The following is an 18,308-nucleotide window of genomic DNA, read 5'->3' on the forward strand; positions in this document are numbered from 1 at the left end:
ATGAGCCCAGGGGGCTGTGGGAACGTGGACAAGGTCTATCTGGCCAGTCTAAGAAATCAGAGAAGCCTTCCTGGAGGAGGTGGGCTTTGAAGACTGAATAGGAGTTTGACCAGGCAAAGACTTTAGGGAATGGGATTTCTGGGATAGGTAGCGGAAGCAGGAAGGTAAGAGACTGTTTGGAAAGCAATCCAGAGTTGGGAATGATGGGAACCAAGGATGGTGAGGAGGCAGGAGACGACCGGGCTGAGGGGCACACAGAGGCCAGAGCTCTGAGGCTGAGGCTACATGGCAAATTCTCAAAAGATAGGGCCCTCGGTGTAAAGGAGGGAGTCTTCTGAACCCCTCCCGGGGAGGGAGTTAGGCTATTCATGGGCTGCCTGGCCGGCTGAGCAGAGTCCCAGCCCCTTGAGAAAAGGCGATACCATTTTCAAAAGGGCTTTTATTAAACTGTCCCCACACAGTGCCTCCTGCCACAATGGCCACAGCCCTGGTGTCCGCCAGGGCAAGGGCCCTGTCAGTGTTCCTGTGTGGCCGAGGCTGGGCTCGTTCCTGGAGCAGAGGAGCTGCCCTTGTTTGGGGTCCCGGTGCATGTCTGGCTGCTTCTGGAGGCACTCAGAAGCTGCAGGAGAGACTGTGGGTGCTGGTAGCCGAGGGCAGGCTCTGGAGCAGGGAGGGGGGCCTGTCTCTTCAGCACACACCCTGAGAGATACTCTTAAGATCCTGAGCCTCCTATATACCCCAGTGCCCCCCTGGGGCCCAGAGGGAAGACATCAGATTGGACGATGGTGCGGGAAGGCAGGGCCTGTGTGTGAACAGGGCCCCGTCTTGAGCTCTTTCTGCTGCAGCTGGCAGAGCCTCAGTTTCCCTAACAGGTAACCTGGCCCTCCAGTGCTATGACTCTCCCTCAGGAAGCATGCTTGGCCACTGCTGCTTGTCATTTTCACAGCTGTCCTGCCGCGCTGGCCTCGGCATGCTCAGTGGGTTGCAAGCACGTGTGACAGACGGGCATCCATGTTGGGTGTGTATGTGTGTGTGTGTGTGGTCAGATATGGGCTCCTGCTTGTATGAGGAGGTCCAGCTGAGTGTGAGCATGGGGCGTGAGCGAGTGTGACCGCAGTCTGCCCGCTTCTCGGCCCAGCCAGTCTCAGTAAACACTGCCACCGAGGGGGCTGCAGTCAACCGGGCCTCACAGGAAGTTGGGCTCCCGCACCACGAGGCAGGGCGGGTCCCCGCTGCCCCCCGCCGTCCAGGGGCCGGTACACGAAGTGGAAGTCGCGCTTGGGCTCGCTCCGCAGCAGGTAGCCCTTGATGTGGTGCGGCAGCGCCTCGTCCGCCAGCTGGAAGCAGCGCCCGTCCACCAGCACGAAGAGCCGGTGGTCCTGCGGGTGCAGCACCTCGAACTTCTCCGCGCACTGAGCGCACAGCGCCGTGGCCAGCGTGTCCGCCCGCGACGCCAGCGTCCGCGACTGCTGCTCCGGCTCCAGGTACGACACGCAGATGAAGTCCTGCGGGGTGAGGCGGAGGGGGCTTGGTCACCAGCCGGCCACGCGCATCCTGTCTCCCCCCTACACCCCACGCAGGGGAGCTGGGTGGCCTCGGGCGAGACCTTTTCCCTCTCTGGGCCCCAGGCTCCTCTCCGGAGAGAGAAGGGATGGTCGGACGGTCGCGAGGCTGCAGTCAGGGTACCCGTGGCCGACCCTGCTGTGCCACCTAAGGCAAGGCCCTCTGCACCCCGCCTCTCTGCGGGGATGACCCTGCAGGGTGAGTCAGTGGCTTGGTCTTGGCACCGAGGAGGGAGCACGCCCCCTGGCGGCCAGTACACGGCTCGCCATCATGTATGTATTCAGCTGTCACTTCCTCATCATTTCAGCGGTCCTCCTGCACCCCAGGGGCAATGCAGGGCAGGAAGGGCGGCATACATAAAACTGGAGGCAGGTCCCGGCCCCAGCAGCCCAGGGTCCAGCTGGGACTAAGGCAGGTGGAACAGCTCAGGCCTTAGGGCTGGAAGAGCCTGGGGTGGGTCAAGCTGGAGACAGGGAGGTGGGGGGCGGAGGGAAGGGGGACTGGAGGGAAGGAAGAGGCTTGGTGGAAGCGGGAGGGGAGCTGGGCCTGAAAGGTGGAGGGTTTAGGCCAGGTGGAGAGGGGCAGGGCAGGGTGAGGCGATGCTTCTGCATGTGGCTGGGGATGGGAGCAGCATAGGCGCATGAACACACACACGCACACACACACACGCACACACACCAATGGCACCTTCACCTTCCCCCACCAGTCTGGGAGGGAGGATCCTATGGTGGAAGGATGGGCCCTCCAGTCCCTGCTCCCACTCACTGTGTGACCCTGACCTCTGAGCCTCCATTTCCTCCACTGTAAAGTGGGAAAACTCCAGCTCTTTACAGTTTACACCATGGCTGCGAGGGAGGCCTCTTTCCCAAGCACCCAGTGGGCAGGTGGGAAGGGGTATGTGCGGGACTGTCCCTTGTGGACGGATGGTGACAGGGGTGCATACCAGGTGCTGTGTCAAGAGCGTCACTGGGATCACCCTTTCTTCCAGGATGGGAAGCCCAGCTCACTCCTCCCATGGCAGTGGGGATGGTGTGGGTACAGTCTCCTCCCATGGCAGTGGGGATGGTGTCTGGGACCTGGTCTCCCCCCATGGCAGTGGGGATGGTGTGTGTGCCTGGTCTCCTCCCATCCCCTGTCCCAGGCGTCACCTGCACGGAGGAGCGGGAGGCGCGGGCCTTGTTGAGCGTGCGCCGGCGCTCCCAGCGGTGGATGGAGTCCTGCACCTCCACGCTCAGCTGCCTGGTCACCGTGATCTTGTCGTAGTTCTTGATGTGCTCCAGCGCCCCGTAGGTGGTGGTCAGATAGTAGGAACCTGCGGAGACAAGGGTGTGCGGGTTGACTAGGGCCGCCTGGGCCCACCCACAAAGGGAGCCCCTCGCTTTAGAGAGGGAGGAGGACTTTCATGGGGTTCCCTCCCACTTACCCGGCCTTTCCCCCAGCCCTTTAGGTACCGGGACAATGATTTTTGACGTGAGGCTGATTCTCCTAGTGACCCACCCAAACTCCATCTTCTCGTTCTTCCTTACTAACTGACCTTTACCTTTCTGAGGGAAATAACAATCAGTAGAAAATGCTTACTGCCCTGACTCCCTTGCAACTCGGGGTAGAGGGCAGGAGACCCCGTTCTGGCTATTTATTTTTATTTTTTAAAAATATATTTTATTGATTTTTTACAGAGAGGAATAGAAAGTTAGAAACATCGATCAGCTGCCTCCTGCACACTCCCACCAGGGATGTGCTCGCAACCAAGGTACATGCCCCTGACCGGAATTGAAGCTGGGACCCTTGAGTCCACAGGGTGACGCTCTATCCACTGAGCCAAACCAGTTAGGGCTGTTCTGGCTATTTAGATTTAAGTGGAAGTCCCTGGGTGGGGCAGACTAAGGGGCGGTGAGCACACAACACAGATGATGTATTAGAGAATTGTACACCCGAAGCCTATATAATTTTACTAACCAATGTCACACCAATAAACTCAATTAAAATGAAATAGTAGTTTCTGTTAATTATATATAAAGAGAAAAGGAGCAGACTCCGTTGATACGTCCCTTTGGGTTTTGCCCATTCCCTTCTTCCGACCTGGAACACAGACGTAAGCCCCGAGGCATAGCAGCTGTTTTGTGACCAGGAGTGAGAGGCACGTAGACAAAGGCTCACGCCCTAAGAACAAGGGAAAGAGCTGGGTCCACACTTTCCTGATGGCAAAGCTAAAAACCACCGTCATGATCAGTTGCATACCCCACGACTTCTTGGTGCAAGAGACAAACCATTATTAGCTGCATCGTGAGTTATTTGCAGCTTAGAGCATCCTTAACTTCCACCGGATGAAGCTACATTTACCTACAAACTCTACAGCCAACATGAGAGAAGGCCATGCCCTGGCTGGGTTTGGTGGAGGTTATAATAAAGGGGTTATGGCCACAGGATCACACACCCTGTCATAGTAGGAAAGAGACATTTAAAAAAAAAAAAGTGCCAGGGCCCGTGTAGAACTTGGCCCGTGTAGAACTTGGCCTGGTGTCCCTTGTCAGAGAAGGGCCATGAGCCACTCATGGTCTCCTTTCTCCGTGAAGCAGGAAGCCTGCGTGTGACCGGAGGCCTTTCCTGGTGCCTCCAGCCCTGCTGCCCGGGAGTCCCTGTCCTCTAGTTGGCGCGCCTCGAAGGTCCTGTTTCCCATCCGTGATCCTGGCTGGGACCTGAGTGCCGTGGGCCGATGGAGAACAGTTCTGGAGGCAGAGCAGGATCTAGGTCTCTGCCCTGTGATCTCAGGTGAGTTAGTGCCCTCTCTACACCTGTTTCCTCAGCTGCAAATCCCATAATATCCACGTGAAAAGTAAATGAGATGATACACTAGTGCGTACAGTGCTTAGTAATGAGTAATGCACGGTGGGTGGGTAGGTGACCTAGGGGAGGTGCTCGCAGGAGAAGGGGAAGGAACCCCCAAGTCCTTTAGCCACTCCTCTTGCTCATGTCCTGTTTTTTGTTTTTTGTTTTTCACAGCCCAGGAGACCCCCCAGGCCACTTCCCTCTGTGGGATGCCATGCAGTACCACCGAGGGCCATTAGGTGGCAGGTGACACCAACCACAGTGAGGTTTGGAGCTGATCTCTCAGGGGAGAAAGTGTTGCCCTTTGAGGAGTAAAACTCACTGCCCCATTAGATATTAGCCAGCTGTCATCCGACGTGGAGAGTGGACGTGGTGGATGAGTCCATGCGGCTGCTTCTGGCAGCGGTTTGGAACCTGAGCTGGCTCCAGCCAGGTGCCCCGCAGCTCCCTGGGTCTCCTGTCCATCCCATGGTGGCAGGATGGTGGGAGCTGCAGGGAGGGGCTCACAGGGGGCTGGGGTCCCATCAGCCTAAGGCGTAGGACCTCTCGACTTCTCATCTCCCCAGCCTGTTCTACCCTGACCTCTCACACCTGATAGATAGGCTCGCTGCAGAGAAAATGGGACCCCATCACTTGTTCTTTGCCAAACTACAGCAGACTGAACAGCTGGTGGAACAGCTGGCGGAACACGAAGGTCCCGCAGTGCACAGACTCCGGAGCCCAGCTTGCGGGCTTTTTGTTGAACACAGAACCGTGTGCTACTATGAACCGTGGAACACGAGAAGGCAGAGCCCAGCTCCACCGCTCCTTCTGCCCACGGCTATCTCTGCAGAACACAAAACTGCCCAGACAAGTGGAAAACCCCAAATCCAGCCCAGTGCCTTCACTTTCCTGAGCCAGAGAGGTTACACCACTTGCCCCAGGGCTCCAGCCAATCAGAGGCAGAACCAGGACCGAAATCCCGCCCCCACACCGCTCATATTACTGCATCCTGTGCTACTTCTCCTCTGAGGTTCTAGCAACTGAAGTGCTCAAGACTGGGGACTCCCTGAGGGCGCCTGTGTCCAGGCATCTCTGAGCTCCGTGAGGACCAAGAGCAGGGACTGTCGGCACCCTCTTTACCTTCGCGCGGGGGCTTTGGCGATGGAGCACCCTGGGCACCACCGCCCAGCTAGGACATGAGGATGAAGCCGGGGAAATACAGTGTCTGTCCCTCATCCTTGGGCCCAGATACTTCCAGATGGGGCCTGATAGCTGGCAGACTTGAAGGGTGGGAGCCCCTGCCCAAGCTGGGGATCCCCAAGTCATCTCAGAACAGGAGGCTAATAGCTGTTGAGGCCTGGCCTGGGTGCTGCGACCTCCCGCCCTGGCTATCAGCCTAGGAACACGGATGCAGGGAGGCACCCATGCCAGCCATCCCACCTCCTGGTGTGTGCTGCATGGTGTGACATTTGTCCTCTGGCCCCCATGGGCAGGGTCTGACGCTGCTGTGTGTGTGTGGGGGGGGGGGCGGGGTGGTGAGGGGTGGCAGGCTGCTGGGAGGGGCAAGTGTAGCAGCCTGGCTAGGTTTATCCCACTTAATCTTTATTGCAGCAAACACCCCACAGATTTCTTCGAAATCCCCTCATAGGGCCAGAAGTGGGGTGAGGGTCTCTGGTTACTTAAGTCTGAAAGAGGGCAGGCTGCAGGGGATTGAGGCAGCCTTGGGTCAGAAACTATAAAGCATTTAAGGCCTTTCTGTATTTATTTGTACTTTCGTTTTTCTCAGGAACACACTGTAGCCCATAACAGACCAGTGTTCCTGCCTGAAGGATATCACCTTTCCACTGGAACCCTGAAAGCGTCAGGAACAGGAAGAAGGACCCAGGAGGCCATGGCAGGATGGGGTGGGGGTGCAGGTCCATAAGGAGAGAGTAGTTGGGCCAAGGATGTCCCTGTCCTGCCCCTGCTCAGCCCCTGTGCCTGGCTTGGAGCCCCATTAGGAGTCCTGGTGGCCAGGGCGGGCTGGTCACTGCCGGAGAGTGAGCCAGTGCTGAGACCACCACAGAGCCTTCCGGCCTCACACCATCCTTTGTCTCCAAGACTCGGCAACAGCCCCGTGGGTTTGGAATCAGTCCTTTCACAGAATTTTTAAATGATTTCTTTCCAGGAAGATGAGCAACATATACTCACTGTGGAAAATTTGGAAAACAGAAAAAAAAGTAATGAGAAGATTCTCTGTGCTCAGCGACTCCCTTGGTCATCTGAGCCCTGTCCTGCCCGACCATCCTATCCCACCAGCCTTCTTCCTGTCTTCTCAACATCCACTAGATGTGACAGAACAGAATAAGGCATTCATTCATTTTCATGAGACTATCAGCTCACTACTCTTGCTTGCATTGCAACCCAAGTGCCTGGCAGGGGCCCTAAGCACATGAGTAACTGCTAAATGAACAGATGAATGGGTGGGTGGATGGATGGATGGGGAGATGGGTGGGTAGGTATCTGGGTAGATGGATAGATGGATAGATGGGTAGGTGGATGGATAGATGGCTGGATGGCTGGATGGATAGATGGGTAGATAGATGGATGGGTTGGTGGATGGATTGATGGGTGGATAGGTGTGTGGGTAGATGGGTAGGTATCTAGGTAGGTAGATGGATGGGTGGGTAGAAGGATAGATGGGTCGATGGATGGATAGATGGGTGGATGGATGGGGGGTGGATGGGTGGGTGGATGGGTGAGTGGGTGGATTGGTGAGTGGGTGGATAGATGGGTGGATGGGTAGATGGGGGGGTGGATGGATGGATGGATGGGTGGGTAGATGGGTGAGTGGGTGGATAGATGGGTGGGTGGATGGGTGAGTAGGTGGATAGATGGGTGGATGGATGGGGGGTGGATGGATAGATGGGTGGGTGGATGGATGGGTGGGTGGATGGGTGAGTGGGTGGATAGATGGGTGGGTGGATGGGTGAGTGGGTGGATAGATAGGTGGGTGGATGGGTGAGTGGGTGGATAGATGGGTGGGTGGATGGGTGAGTGGGTGGATAGATGGGTGGATGGGTGGATGGATGTACTGGGTGGCTGATAATCACTGCTGAAGGGGCCTGGCTTCTACTGAGTTCCTGCACCCTCTGGGAGACAGGTTGTTCCAACTGCAGGGAAGTTTTAACTATGGAGGAGAGAAAAATAGATCTAGTGGTCCTAGGGCACAAACCAAAGTCACATGTGACAGTAAACGTCATGCTTTCCATGCTCCTCTGACCTTCCAAGAAATCACAGAGGCTGTTGCTCAGAGACCGATGGTTGCTAAAAATGCAAACAGATGCAAAGAGGGTCGGTTTAGCATAAAACCACAAAGCCCAAAGGGGCCACTTGGGGCCTGAGAGCCTTGTTTCACCCTTCGAGGCGGATGTGTTAGAGGACAATTCGGGGTCCCTCAGAGCTGATACCTGGGCAGGCTGCACCTCTGGGATTCTTGGTGGAGGCGTGGCTGAGGCTGAGTGGGTGGGAGGAATGGGAGGGAAGGAAGAAAGGGGAAGGAAAACTGAGGGTGGGTGGAGCAGACCACAGCCCTGCCATTTACTCACAGCCTTAACCTCCGCCCACTGAGGACCTGGCCCAGGGCTGGCTGAGCAGGGGGCTGAGCGCCCACAGGGCCGCCCCAGCCTGGGAAATGACCATCGTTCCCCTCGCAGAAGCCCCATGGACACTGCAGCCTGCTCTTTTACACGACTAGCAGCTGCGGTTCCCCTTCTATTTTCTTGTTAATCCTCACCAGAGGATATTTTTTCCATTGATCTTTAGAAAGTGAAAGGGAGGGGTAGAGACAGAGAGAAACATCCATGTGAGAGAAACACATTGATTGGTTGCCTCCCGCACGCTCCCCAACCAGGGCCAGGGATCGAGCCTGCAACCGAGGTATGTGCCCTTCATCAAAATCAAACCCGAGACTCTTCAGTCTTTGGGCTGACGCTCTAACCATTGAGCAAAACCAGCTAGGGCCGTTCCCCATTCTTTATCTGGCTGGTTCCTATTCAATCTCCCATGCTCCGCTCAGGTGTGACCTCTTCCAGGAAGCCTTCTCTGACTGCACCGCCTGAGTAAACAAGCTCCTATACCCTCTGGGCTTCTCACCATTTCAGCATATGTCAAGCAGCAGTGACATGGTCCCTTGATTGGCCCAGTTCCCCTGCTAGTCCGTGAGCTCCACCAGCACAGGGTCTGTGTCGGGCTCTGTGCGGTGTCCCCAAAGCTCAGTGGAGTCTGACATCTAGGAGGTGCTCGCTGGACTGCCCAGTGAACCCCCCGCTGGGCTGGGTTGGGGGTGTGCAATAGGCCCCCGGGGCCCAGAGACCGCCCCAGAGTGACTCACCCTCCCCCAGCTGCAGGGCGGGGTCCATGAGCTCCATCATGTACTCCACGTTGAGAAGCATCTCCGTGAGGTTGCTGCGGGCCAGCACGTACATGAGCACGGGCAGGAAGTCGTCTGCCCCGTAGGGCTTCCCTGGGAGGAGGAAGGAGGCAGAAGGCGGTGAGTGAGAGGTTCTCCCTGTGAGCGGCCCCCTGCCCAGGGGGAGGGGCCGGTGGTTTTCTGGGTAGCGGGTGGTCACTGCTGGAAGAGGAACCTTCCCGCTCTCTTAGGACTCTCAGGACGGGGGCGACCCTGGAAGCAGACTTCAGGGGGGTGGCCTGTGACACAGTCCGGGCTTGGGAAGAAGGAACCGAGAAAGGTGCCCTCCGCCAGGGCGGGCAAGACCCAGGCCCTTCCTCTTTCCTGCCCTTCCCCTCAATGCCACTTGCTGCCTGACTGACTGGCAGTCAAGTTCACACCACGCGTCTCCACGGGCCCACCCAGAAGCACCTGCCTGTCTGACGTTGATGTCTTCTGGGAAGGCTCCCTGCACCCCCCCTCCCCTTTTTTTTAGGTATTTTTAAAAATTCTTTATTGTTGAAAGTATTACATATGTCTCCTTTCCCCTTAATGACCTCTCCCCAGCCGTTCCCACCCCCAGCACACGCCCTCACCCCCCACTACTGTCTGTGTCCATGGGTTATGCTTATATGCATGCTTACAAGTCCTTTGGTTGATCTCTTACCCGCTCCCTCTCTCATCCCCCCACCCCCTGCCTTCCCTCTGAAACCACACATCTCCCTCCATCTGCAAAACAGAAAGCCCTCCCTCAATCAGTGCTACCAGGCAGCAATTCCACCATTCCACGTTCATTCCTTGGGCTGAGGTGGCGCCCTTTGCAGAGGGTTTCCTTTAAAATGTACAGCCCTCCAAAAGGGAGTGCTCCTCCCTGCTGCTTCTGCGGGAGATGTTCCCAGGGCGCGAGCCTCTCCGCAGGAACAGAGGCCTTGGGGAAGAGAAGCGGCTGGAAGGGGGGCCTTCCCAGTTGGGCTCTGAAGACTGACCATATGGCAACACAAAAATCAGAGGTGGGACCCGGAGGGCGAGGATTCCTCCTGGAGCTCCCCGTTGGTCTCTTAGCCTGAATACAGGTGCCCTGGGGACCAGGACCACTTGGCAGGGCAGCTTTGCACAGTGAGGAACAGCCACTGGGCTCCCCAACTCCCTTCTCGCCTCCTCTCACTAAAGGGCTCGGAGGACAAAGGCCTCCAGACTCAGAGCTACCAGGCCTGGGCATGGCCCCAGAGGGTCATCCAGGGCTGCTGCCCGCTGTGTCTTGGGAGAGATGAATAATCAGTTCAAATACACACCAGGCAATCTACACTTCTCTCAAAAAGGTAGTTCTACTTGGCATGTTTTACCAAAGGTTTAGGTGGCCCATCAGGAAATACATGATAAAACAGTAAAAATCTACAATAAAAATGTAAACATCAGGGCAAACATAGATTACAAGAGGAATTGTGCATCATGGGAAAAAGCAAACACACGCATAAGCAAGAAGTCACACAACTGCTCCTTTGGAGCCACCAATCTGGCTTTTGAGTTTCCTGGTGGCCAAAGTGAAAAGGGAAACACAATCAGCTACATTCTTCTCAGTGTCCCTGAGAAAATACACCTGTTTCTTGCGGGGGGGGGGGGGGGGGGGGGAGGGGGCGGTTAGGGGGGCAGGGAAACCAAGTTATTTTTCTAAGCCTGAGGACAAAAATGAAATGTTCACATGCGGCTTCATTTAGGGCAGTGGTTTTCAACCTTCCTAATGCCGTGACCTGTTAATACAGTTCCTCATGTTGTGGTGACCCCCAACCATAAAATTATTTTCGTTGCTACTTCACAACTGTAATTTTGCTGCTGTTATGAATCGTAATGTAAATATCTGATATGCAGGATGTATTTTCATTGTTACAAATTGAACATAATTAAAACATAGTGATTAATCACGAAAGCAATATGTAATTATATATGTGTTTTCCGATGGTCTTAGGCGACCCCTGTGAAAGGGTCGTTCGACCCCCAAGTGGGTCGCGACCCACAGGTTGAGAACCGCTGCTTTAGGGGGACATGGTTGTGGGTTCCCATAGCACACGTGAGGACAGGTTTCAATTAGTGATTCATTTCGTTGCCTCAAGGCACGCACCTCCAGGGAGGAAAGCAAATTTCCCAGGTGACTGTGCATACGCACATCATTCCTCACAGCAATCACACAGAGTGGGTATTTTGCCCGCCTTCCTGAAGAAGAGACTGAGGCTCAGAGAGCTTAAGTGACTCTCCCTTGGCCACACACCTTATGAAGTCGTGAGAGGGACAGTGAGTGGTGTAGAGCCAGGCCTCTGGCCGCAGGCCCAGGTTCAAATCCCAGCTCTCCCATTCACTAGCTGCAAACCCGGGGACAGTCCTGCCCTCCTCTAATCTGGGCAGAGAGGCTGGAGAAGGAGGTGGAGATTTGAGAGTTAAATGAAACCACGTCAGCGGTCAGTGCTTTATTGGGCCACAGCGGGGCCTGTGGCAACAGGAACATGTGTGCTCCGACAGCTACTTATCAAAATATCCCCTCGTATTTTGAACCCAAGTGGAAGAAGTTAATGAAAAAACACAACTGCATGTCAAACCCTGGTTAAACATCTGCCTGCATGCCATTGTCAGGCTCCACAAACTCACACGAGCCCAGGAAGTCACCAGCTGATTGGAAATGTCTGTTCCTGTTGTACAGTCACACGGGCCACACAACAGACAACACCCTGCCTTTGCTTAAAAAGGTTGATGTTTTTGTTCATCACAGATTTTTGTGCACTCATTTTTATTTTTTAAAATACTGAGTTAAACGATTACTCATCTTAACATTTGACCCAGTAATTCCACTCCCGGTTGCACACCCGAGAGAAATGTACACACACAGACTTGTACTCACACGGTCATAGCAACATCGTTCATAAAAGCCCAAAGGCGGAAAACAGCAAAGATATTTATCGGCTGGTGAGCGAAGAGACAAAATGTGGTCGATCCAGACAATGGGACACCCGCTGGCCATAAAAAGAACACACTACCGGTACATGCTCCGACACCGATGAACCTTGAAATCATTACGCTACGTGAAAGGAGCAATCCCCGAAGACCACGTGTTGCACGTATTGTATGATTCCATTCATATGAAATGCCCAGGATCAGCAAATCCAGGGAGACAGAAGTGGACTAGTGGTTGCCAGGCACTGGGGGAGGAGGGGATGGGGAGTGACTACTAATGGGTTCGGAGTTTCTTTCAAAAAAAGACAGGAGCTCAGTGTTGAATATCCCAGCCCCTCTGGGGATCGCACCCCGAGAAGCACGAATCGGCACCGCCTCAGTGGGCTCTGCGTGGACACGGGTGTCTCCATAGTTCCACTCATCCTTGTTTGCTTTCCAGAGAAAGGTGTGCCTGTGGCCTGCCTTCCTGGCCACGCTCAGGTTTATTTTTTCTTCTTTTTTCCTGGCCCAACTCAGTTTTTACATCTGCAACATGGGGCCAGCAACACCGGCCCTGATGGTCTTTCAGGTTTTCAAGAGAACAAAATGAGGAAAATAACACGAACGCGATTTGGAGCCCATAAAGTGCCACGGAAAGGTGAGCTCTTACCGACACCCAAGTTTTGTTTTCTTGGGTAGCCCCAGTTTTTCTGCCTGTAAAATGAACAGGCTGAAGGGGCTGGTAACGCAGCACTGACCAGCAGAGGCAGGCAGACCCGCCGCGAGTCCCAGCACACCGCTACCTAGCTGTGTGACCTTGGGCTAATGGCTTTATGTCTCTGAGCCTGCGTTTCCAGTCACCGGTGAACTGACACAGAGAACATGATATCCCAGGGGGTTTTGGTGAGAATCCTGTGGGCCGCTTTCCATGGAGGGCTCCCACCATGCTCGCTGGGAAGCACCCGCTACAGAACATTCGAGATGCAGCTCGGTGCTGCGAGGCTCTCTGAAGATTTGTTCCAAGGCTCCCGCACCCTCCCGGCACAGAATCGGCCCGTGCGGGAGAAAGCCTTCCCATAAACCTCTAGGAGCCGGGACACGACTAATCGGTTCCCAGGGAAAGGCTGTTTTGTGCCAGAGGTTGTTTTTCATGGCGATAATGGAATGATTAGAATCCTGGCATCCAGGAGACTCATTTCTTGTTTGAGTTATGAGTTAGGAACAAGGGGAGTCAGGCAGCAGGAATGTGAGGGAAAGCCCACCTGTGCCTTTAAAATTCACTGGCGCTCACGTGTGGATTTGGGCTGACGGAATTTCTACTCCGGCTCCAAGAACATCGTCTTCTGGGGTGTCCTATGAATAACTCACCAAGGGATACAGTCAGGAACGTCATTTGCTTTCGAGCTGTGGTTCTCCAGCAGGGGCCGTGTGGCAATATCTGGAGTCCCTTTTTTGGTTGTCACCACTAGAGTGATGGTCCCCCTGGCGTCGAGGCCAGGGATGCTGCTACACATCTTACGGTGCAAGGACAGCCCCCCGCCGAACAGAATTACTCAGCCCCTAACTGTCTCTAGTGCCAAGATGGGAAACCCAGCTGGAGGGACAGTGACTTTCAGCCAAAAGGGTGGTCCAGCTGGGGCCCATGTTTGAGGACTTAGAGATGGGGGAGGGGGACGGGAGGAAGCCCTCCAGACTGTGGCTCTGTGCTCCGTGGGATTGGAGAGTCCTTTGCCCCTTTCTCTTTCTTCTCTTCTTGAGAATCTTGGCTGACCCGGTGCATCAGAGGCGGGCTTTGGGGCGCATCTCCTTGATTCCCACCACGTTGTATTCAGCCACCCGCTGCAGGGGACTCCTGCATCTGTCCCTCCACCTACCCATGAGCAACTCTCTGTCGCCCCAGTACACAGAGCATGGCACAGTGCTGGGCATGGCACGGTGCTGGAGGAATGAATGGGTGAATGAATGAATGAATGAATGGGTGATGGATGACTGCCGAGCTCCCAGCAAGACCTCAGAGCTGGTGACTTGGCACCAACTCAGATAAGCCTTTACAGAGACTCCACGAGTCCTTCCCCATTGGGGGCCAAGCCAGGGTGTGCGTCATCTGTTCCTGGAAACCAGCCCTTACTGAGGCCTCCCATTTCCATCAAGGAACCCATCCCCCCGCCCCCAAGTGCTGAGATGCAAGGCCTGGGAGTCCCCCTTTTCTTCTGGGGCCCTCTCTCCCCTGTGGCCAGTGGTGTCTTCCTCCTCACTGCCTCCTTTGCTCACCCTTTGCTTTCCCAGCCCCACTCTCTAAGGTTGCCCCCCAGCAGGCTCTCTGTCCTATGATCTACTCTGTCTACCAACTTATCTTGAGTTACAGCTCCGATCATGCTACGTCTCTTCACAAGAACCATCAATGGCTCCCCACTGCTTAGGGAATGAAGTCCAGATCTCTTACCCTGATGTTCAAGGCCTTCTGCAATTGGGCCCACAGACACCTGTCCCACGTGAATGACCCTCCTCTCCTCCAGCCACATGGCCTAGTCGATGGCCTCTATGCAAGTCACCTGCATTCCTGCCCCTTGGTTTTCGCCACTCACCCACCTGGCAAGCCCTCCCCTTTCCTTCCAAAGGCCGTGCCTCCGTCTCCCACACAGCACCAACATTTAAAGATGCAATGCATATTTTACAAACTCATTATACCAGTGAACTCCTAAACCAACTCTGAGCTGTGTTAGAGTCATTATGCCTACTTCACAGATGAGGAAAGTGAGTCCCAGAGAAGTTAAGCTTCCGGTCTAAGGTCACATGGCTAGGAGGTGGTGAACCAAGACTTGAATCTAGCTTTATTACACGCACAATCCCATGTTCCTGCTACGTCAACACTCTTGCTTCAAGTTCCACCTCCTCCACGAAGCCCTCCTGGACTGCCCCAGCTCCCAGCGCTTACTCTACACTCTGCTTTGCAACTTCTGACTCAGAGCGACATTCCGCCTCCATCACCTTCCACATAGCACTCCACTGGGTTGAATTGTGGGCCATTCTCTGACCTCCACAGGCACTTTTACACCTCTGTGCCTTCACATGCACCATTCCCTGTGCCCGGGGCACCCTTCCTACCTTCCCTTACTGATTTCTCGTCCCCTCCCACACCGTCAAGCACAGCTGGATGGCTCCCGCTCCCAAGTTGTTTAACCACTCTGAGCCTCTGCCTCATCATCCAGTCACTACCACAGAGCTTGGGACATAGGACCCGGGCAGTGGGCTGAATTGAGGCCCACGTGTGTTCACACCGGTCACTCCTCTGTCCTGCCCAGGGCTGGGGCCACGGTCAAAGATACCGGGATCTGCCATGGGCCTTAGACAGGGGTGTGCTGGGAAATGCTTCACGACCGGTTCTCTGAAGAAAAAAGAGTTCGGATTTGTAGAGTTTACCAATTTCCACAGTGTAAATATCTCCTCAGTGCTCCATTTCAGCTTCTACCAACATGGACGAGGAGGGCACAGAGACGTACACAATTAGCTCTCCTGGGCTGGCACGAGCTGACTTAACACATCATGGTCCTGGGTCCATCAAGTCCGACCTCACTGTGAGGAAACTGAGGCTCAGAGATGCAAGACATTTGCTACAAGCCCCACAGCTGGCCAGAGGTGGAGCTGGGCCTAGAATCTGGCCTCTCTGCCCTGTGAGCGTGAGGAACGGCCCCATGGGTTCTGGGCCCTGAGAGCTGTTTGCAGACAAACATAAGCTTCAAGCAACCTTTACAAGCACCAGCTCCCGCTGATCTCCCAGGGGTGGTCAGGGCTGCTCTCTCCTTCCGGTGAGGCCAGGAGCCCAGGCCCAGTCTCAGCCCTGTGCACGGTGGGGCCCCAGGCAGCGCCCTGGGATGCTGGGGCACAGATGCAAAAAGCCCTCCTGTGATGGGAATCTGTCTTTCATGAATCAGATATCTCGCCCCTCTAACTACGCCTCCGGAAGCCCCGCTGGGCTGCAGCCTGCATTTCCCAGTGATGTCTGCTTCCCACCTGTAGATATGGGGGGAGCCGATCACATTTCAAAGAGCTGGTTCGAGGCTTATGGTGTTTCACTGGCTGGGAGATGTCAGAGGAGGAGAGTCTGCTGACAATGGGCTGAAGCCTGCTCACCTGGCTCACGCACACGGAGGCACACCGGGTTAACGGGCCCCCAACTCTGCCACTTAACTAGCTGAGCCATCTGGGGCCACTCATGCTGAGCCTCAGTTTTCTCATCTGAAAAATGGGTATAATAATAAAACTCACTCAGTCTGTTACTCAGGCCCTTGTGAGCATCAGATGAGTGGCTGGATTGAAAGAAGGATTTCTCTTCTAGGAAGCATTATCTAAAAGAAGAGTTGGCAATTGTGTGTGTGTGTGTTTGCTGTAAAGGGCCAGATAGTAAATATTTTAGTTCCATGGTTTCTATCCTGACTATTCAGCTCAGCCATTGTAACAAACGCAGCCGCAGACACTGCGTAAACGAGTGGATGTGACCGTTCCAGGTGGCAGGCCAGAGCGGGCCTGCGGGCCGTAGTGTGCAGACCCCCGATCTAGAGGAAGGGTCTGCCATCATATAACTGCCCCTCCCCCCCCGCCCCGGTCCCCCAATTTGTTGACTGGCCTCTGAATGATGCGACCATCCTGGGGCAGCACAAGACCCTCAGCTGGGACCCGCCTTGGCCCTCACCTCCTCCTTGGTTCCCCCTTACAGCCGCGTCCTTTCTCTAGGAAGTCTTGCCAAAGACCCCACACCCACAAACTAGGTCAAGCACGTCAAACTCGAGGCCAGTGGGCCGCATGCCTCGGAAATAAACGGAATGAATGAAAAAACAAATATTATACACTGATACTTGTGTTAATGAATCAGAGAGGCCCTTACCCCGACCCCGACCTCCCACCCCAGGCAGCAAACTCCTTCAGCACTGCCCGGACCCCTCCTGGTTTCCCCAGGTAGCGTGTTCCAGCACCCGAGGATGTGTTTGGTGTTTGTTTCCTGGTTGCGCACCTGCCTCTCCCCACTGGAATGGAAGGTCTGTGCGGGCAGGGACTTTCTGGTGCTTACTGTTGATACGAAATGCCTCGCCAGTGCCTGTGGTAGGTGTTGAATAAGTATATTTGCTACGTGAATGAATCGCGTTTATCTCTCTGCACAGATGTCGTTTGTTTGGTGCTGTTTTTCCGCCTGAATTGTGACCATCCTAAAGACAGGGACTGTTTTTCTGTCAATATCTGTATCATCCACACATGTCTGTTAAGTTGCTGGATAAATGGACCTACTAGTATTTGATGAAAACGTAGGCTGGCAGGAAGCAGACAGCCTCTAGAGCAGGAGGCCGTACCGTTACTCGGGCAGCGGGAGCCTTCTGTTAGGGGTGTTTTATACAGACGGCGGCTCCTCTGGCTGACTGACTGAGATGGGGAGCTTCCCCTCGCTCCCATGGAGCCCCCAAAGCTGTCCTGTCCGGCTGTTTGCACTGCGTGCAGGTGCGGCTTCGGTCTCAGTTCTGCTTTGAGCAACGCCACATCCCCGAAGAAATCACTCCAGCTCCCTGGGTTCCTCTTTGGAGAGCTCAGCCCGCAAGCCAGCCAGCCGAGTAGGTGTGGGCTCAGAGACCTGAAGCCAAAAGTCCCCGCCTGCCTGGGAGGCCCTGAGGCCGCCCATGACGTGGGCCCATCTCTGAGGTCACCTCTGACCCCGGACACCCTGGACAGGTAGGAGAATGCAGCAGCTCAGCACAGCACCTGGATCCAAGTCCTAGGTCTGCCACTCACCTGCCCAGGCAGGACCCTGAGCATGCTGCCTCGGCTCTAAAATGGGGAGAGCAAGAATGTCCACGCCTTGTGGGTGGTTGTGAGGGTTCAATGAGACAGATGGGAAATGATTAACACGGTGCCTGCTGCGTTACTGGCATGTGAGAAATGTTAGACATGGTTATTAGGCAAGACAGGAGAGTAACATGTCTAATAATAAAAGGGAAATTTGCTAATTAGACCACAAGTCCTTCCGGACAAAGCCGGGGCCAGAGGGAAGCCAGCCTGGGTCCCGGGTGTCTGTGGGCGGCCAGAGGAGGGAAGCCGGTGCTGGCAGCCGGGGGAAGGAAAGCCTACTCTTGTACGAATTTTCGTGCATCAGGCCTCTAGTGTCTAATAATCCTCAGAACATGACATCTTAGAGCAGTGGTTCTCAACCTTCCGGCCCTTTAAATACAGTTCCTCATGTTGTGATCCAACCATAAAATTATTTTCGTTGCTACTTCATAACTGTAACGTTGCTACTGTTATGAATCGTAATGTAAATATCTGATATGCAGGATGGTCTTAGGCGACCCCTGTGAAAGGGTCGTTTGATCGCCAAAAGGGTCGCGACCCACAGGTTGAGAACCGCTGTCTTAGAGGGTCTGAACCCCAATTCTGTTGTGGGGTGTAAAAGCAAGCTTGTGCTTCACTACCAGGCCTGGGTCATATGTGCGTCTCTCTCTCCTGGATGTCAATGCCCAGGGGCACTTAGAAAGCCTCCCTCGGTCTGGGTCCCTGAGTGACTACAAAGCAGAGCCCATGCCCCCGCCCCCAACCATCCTCCATTTGA

The 18,308-nt window shown here is 54.8% G+C and overlaps 1 protein-coding gene across 1 annotated transcript in view; it reads right to left on the reverse strand.

The window, feature by feature from the left end:
• Positions 1-431: 431 nt before the first annotated feature.
• Positions 432-18,308, reverse strand: part of LOC139010326 (ras and Rab interactor 3-like) — a 108,668-nt gene continuing 90,791 nt past the window's right edge. The window contains 4 exon segments of the mRNA XM_070414614.1: positions 432-1,241; positions 1,243-1,505; positions 2,712-2,875; positions 8,744-8,875. Of these exon segments, the coding sequence (XP_070270715.1) occupies positions 1,187-1,241; positions 1,243-1,505; positions 2,712-2,875; positions 8,744-8,875 (614 nt within the window). The 3' untranslated portion in view covers positions 432-1,186.

The sequence above is a fragment of the Myotis yumanensis genome, unplaced genomic scaffold (genome assembly GCF_028538775.1).
Source record: "Myotis yumanensis isolate MYYU_CA2020_CCGP unplaced genomic scaffold, mMyoYum1.0.hap1 SCAF_1, whole genome shotgun sequence".
Classification (NCBI taxonomy): Eukaryota; Metazoa; Chordata; class Mammalia; order Chiroptera; family Vespertilionidae; genus Myotis; species Myotis yumanensis.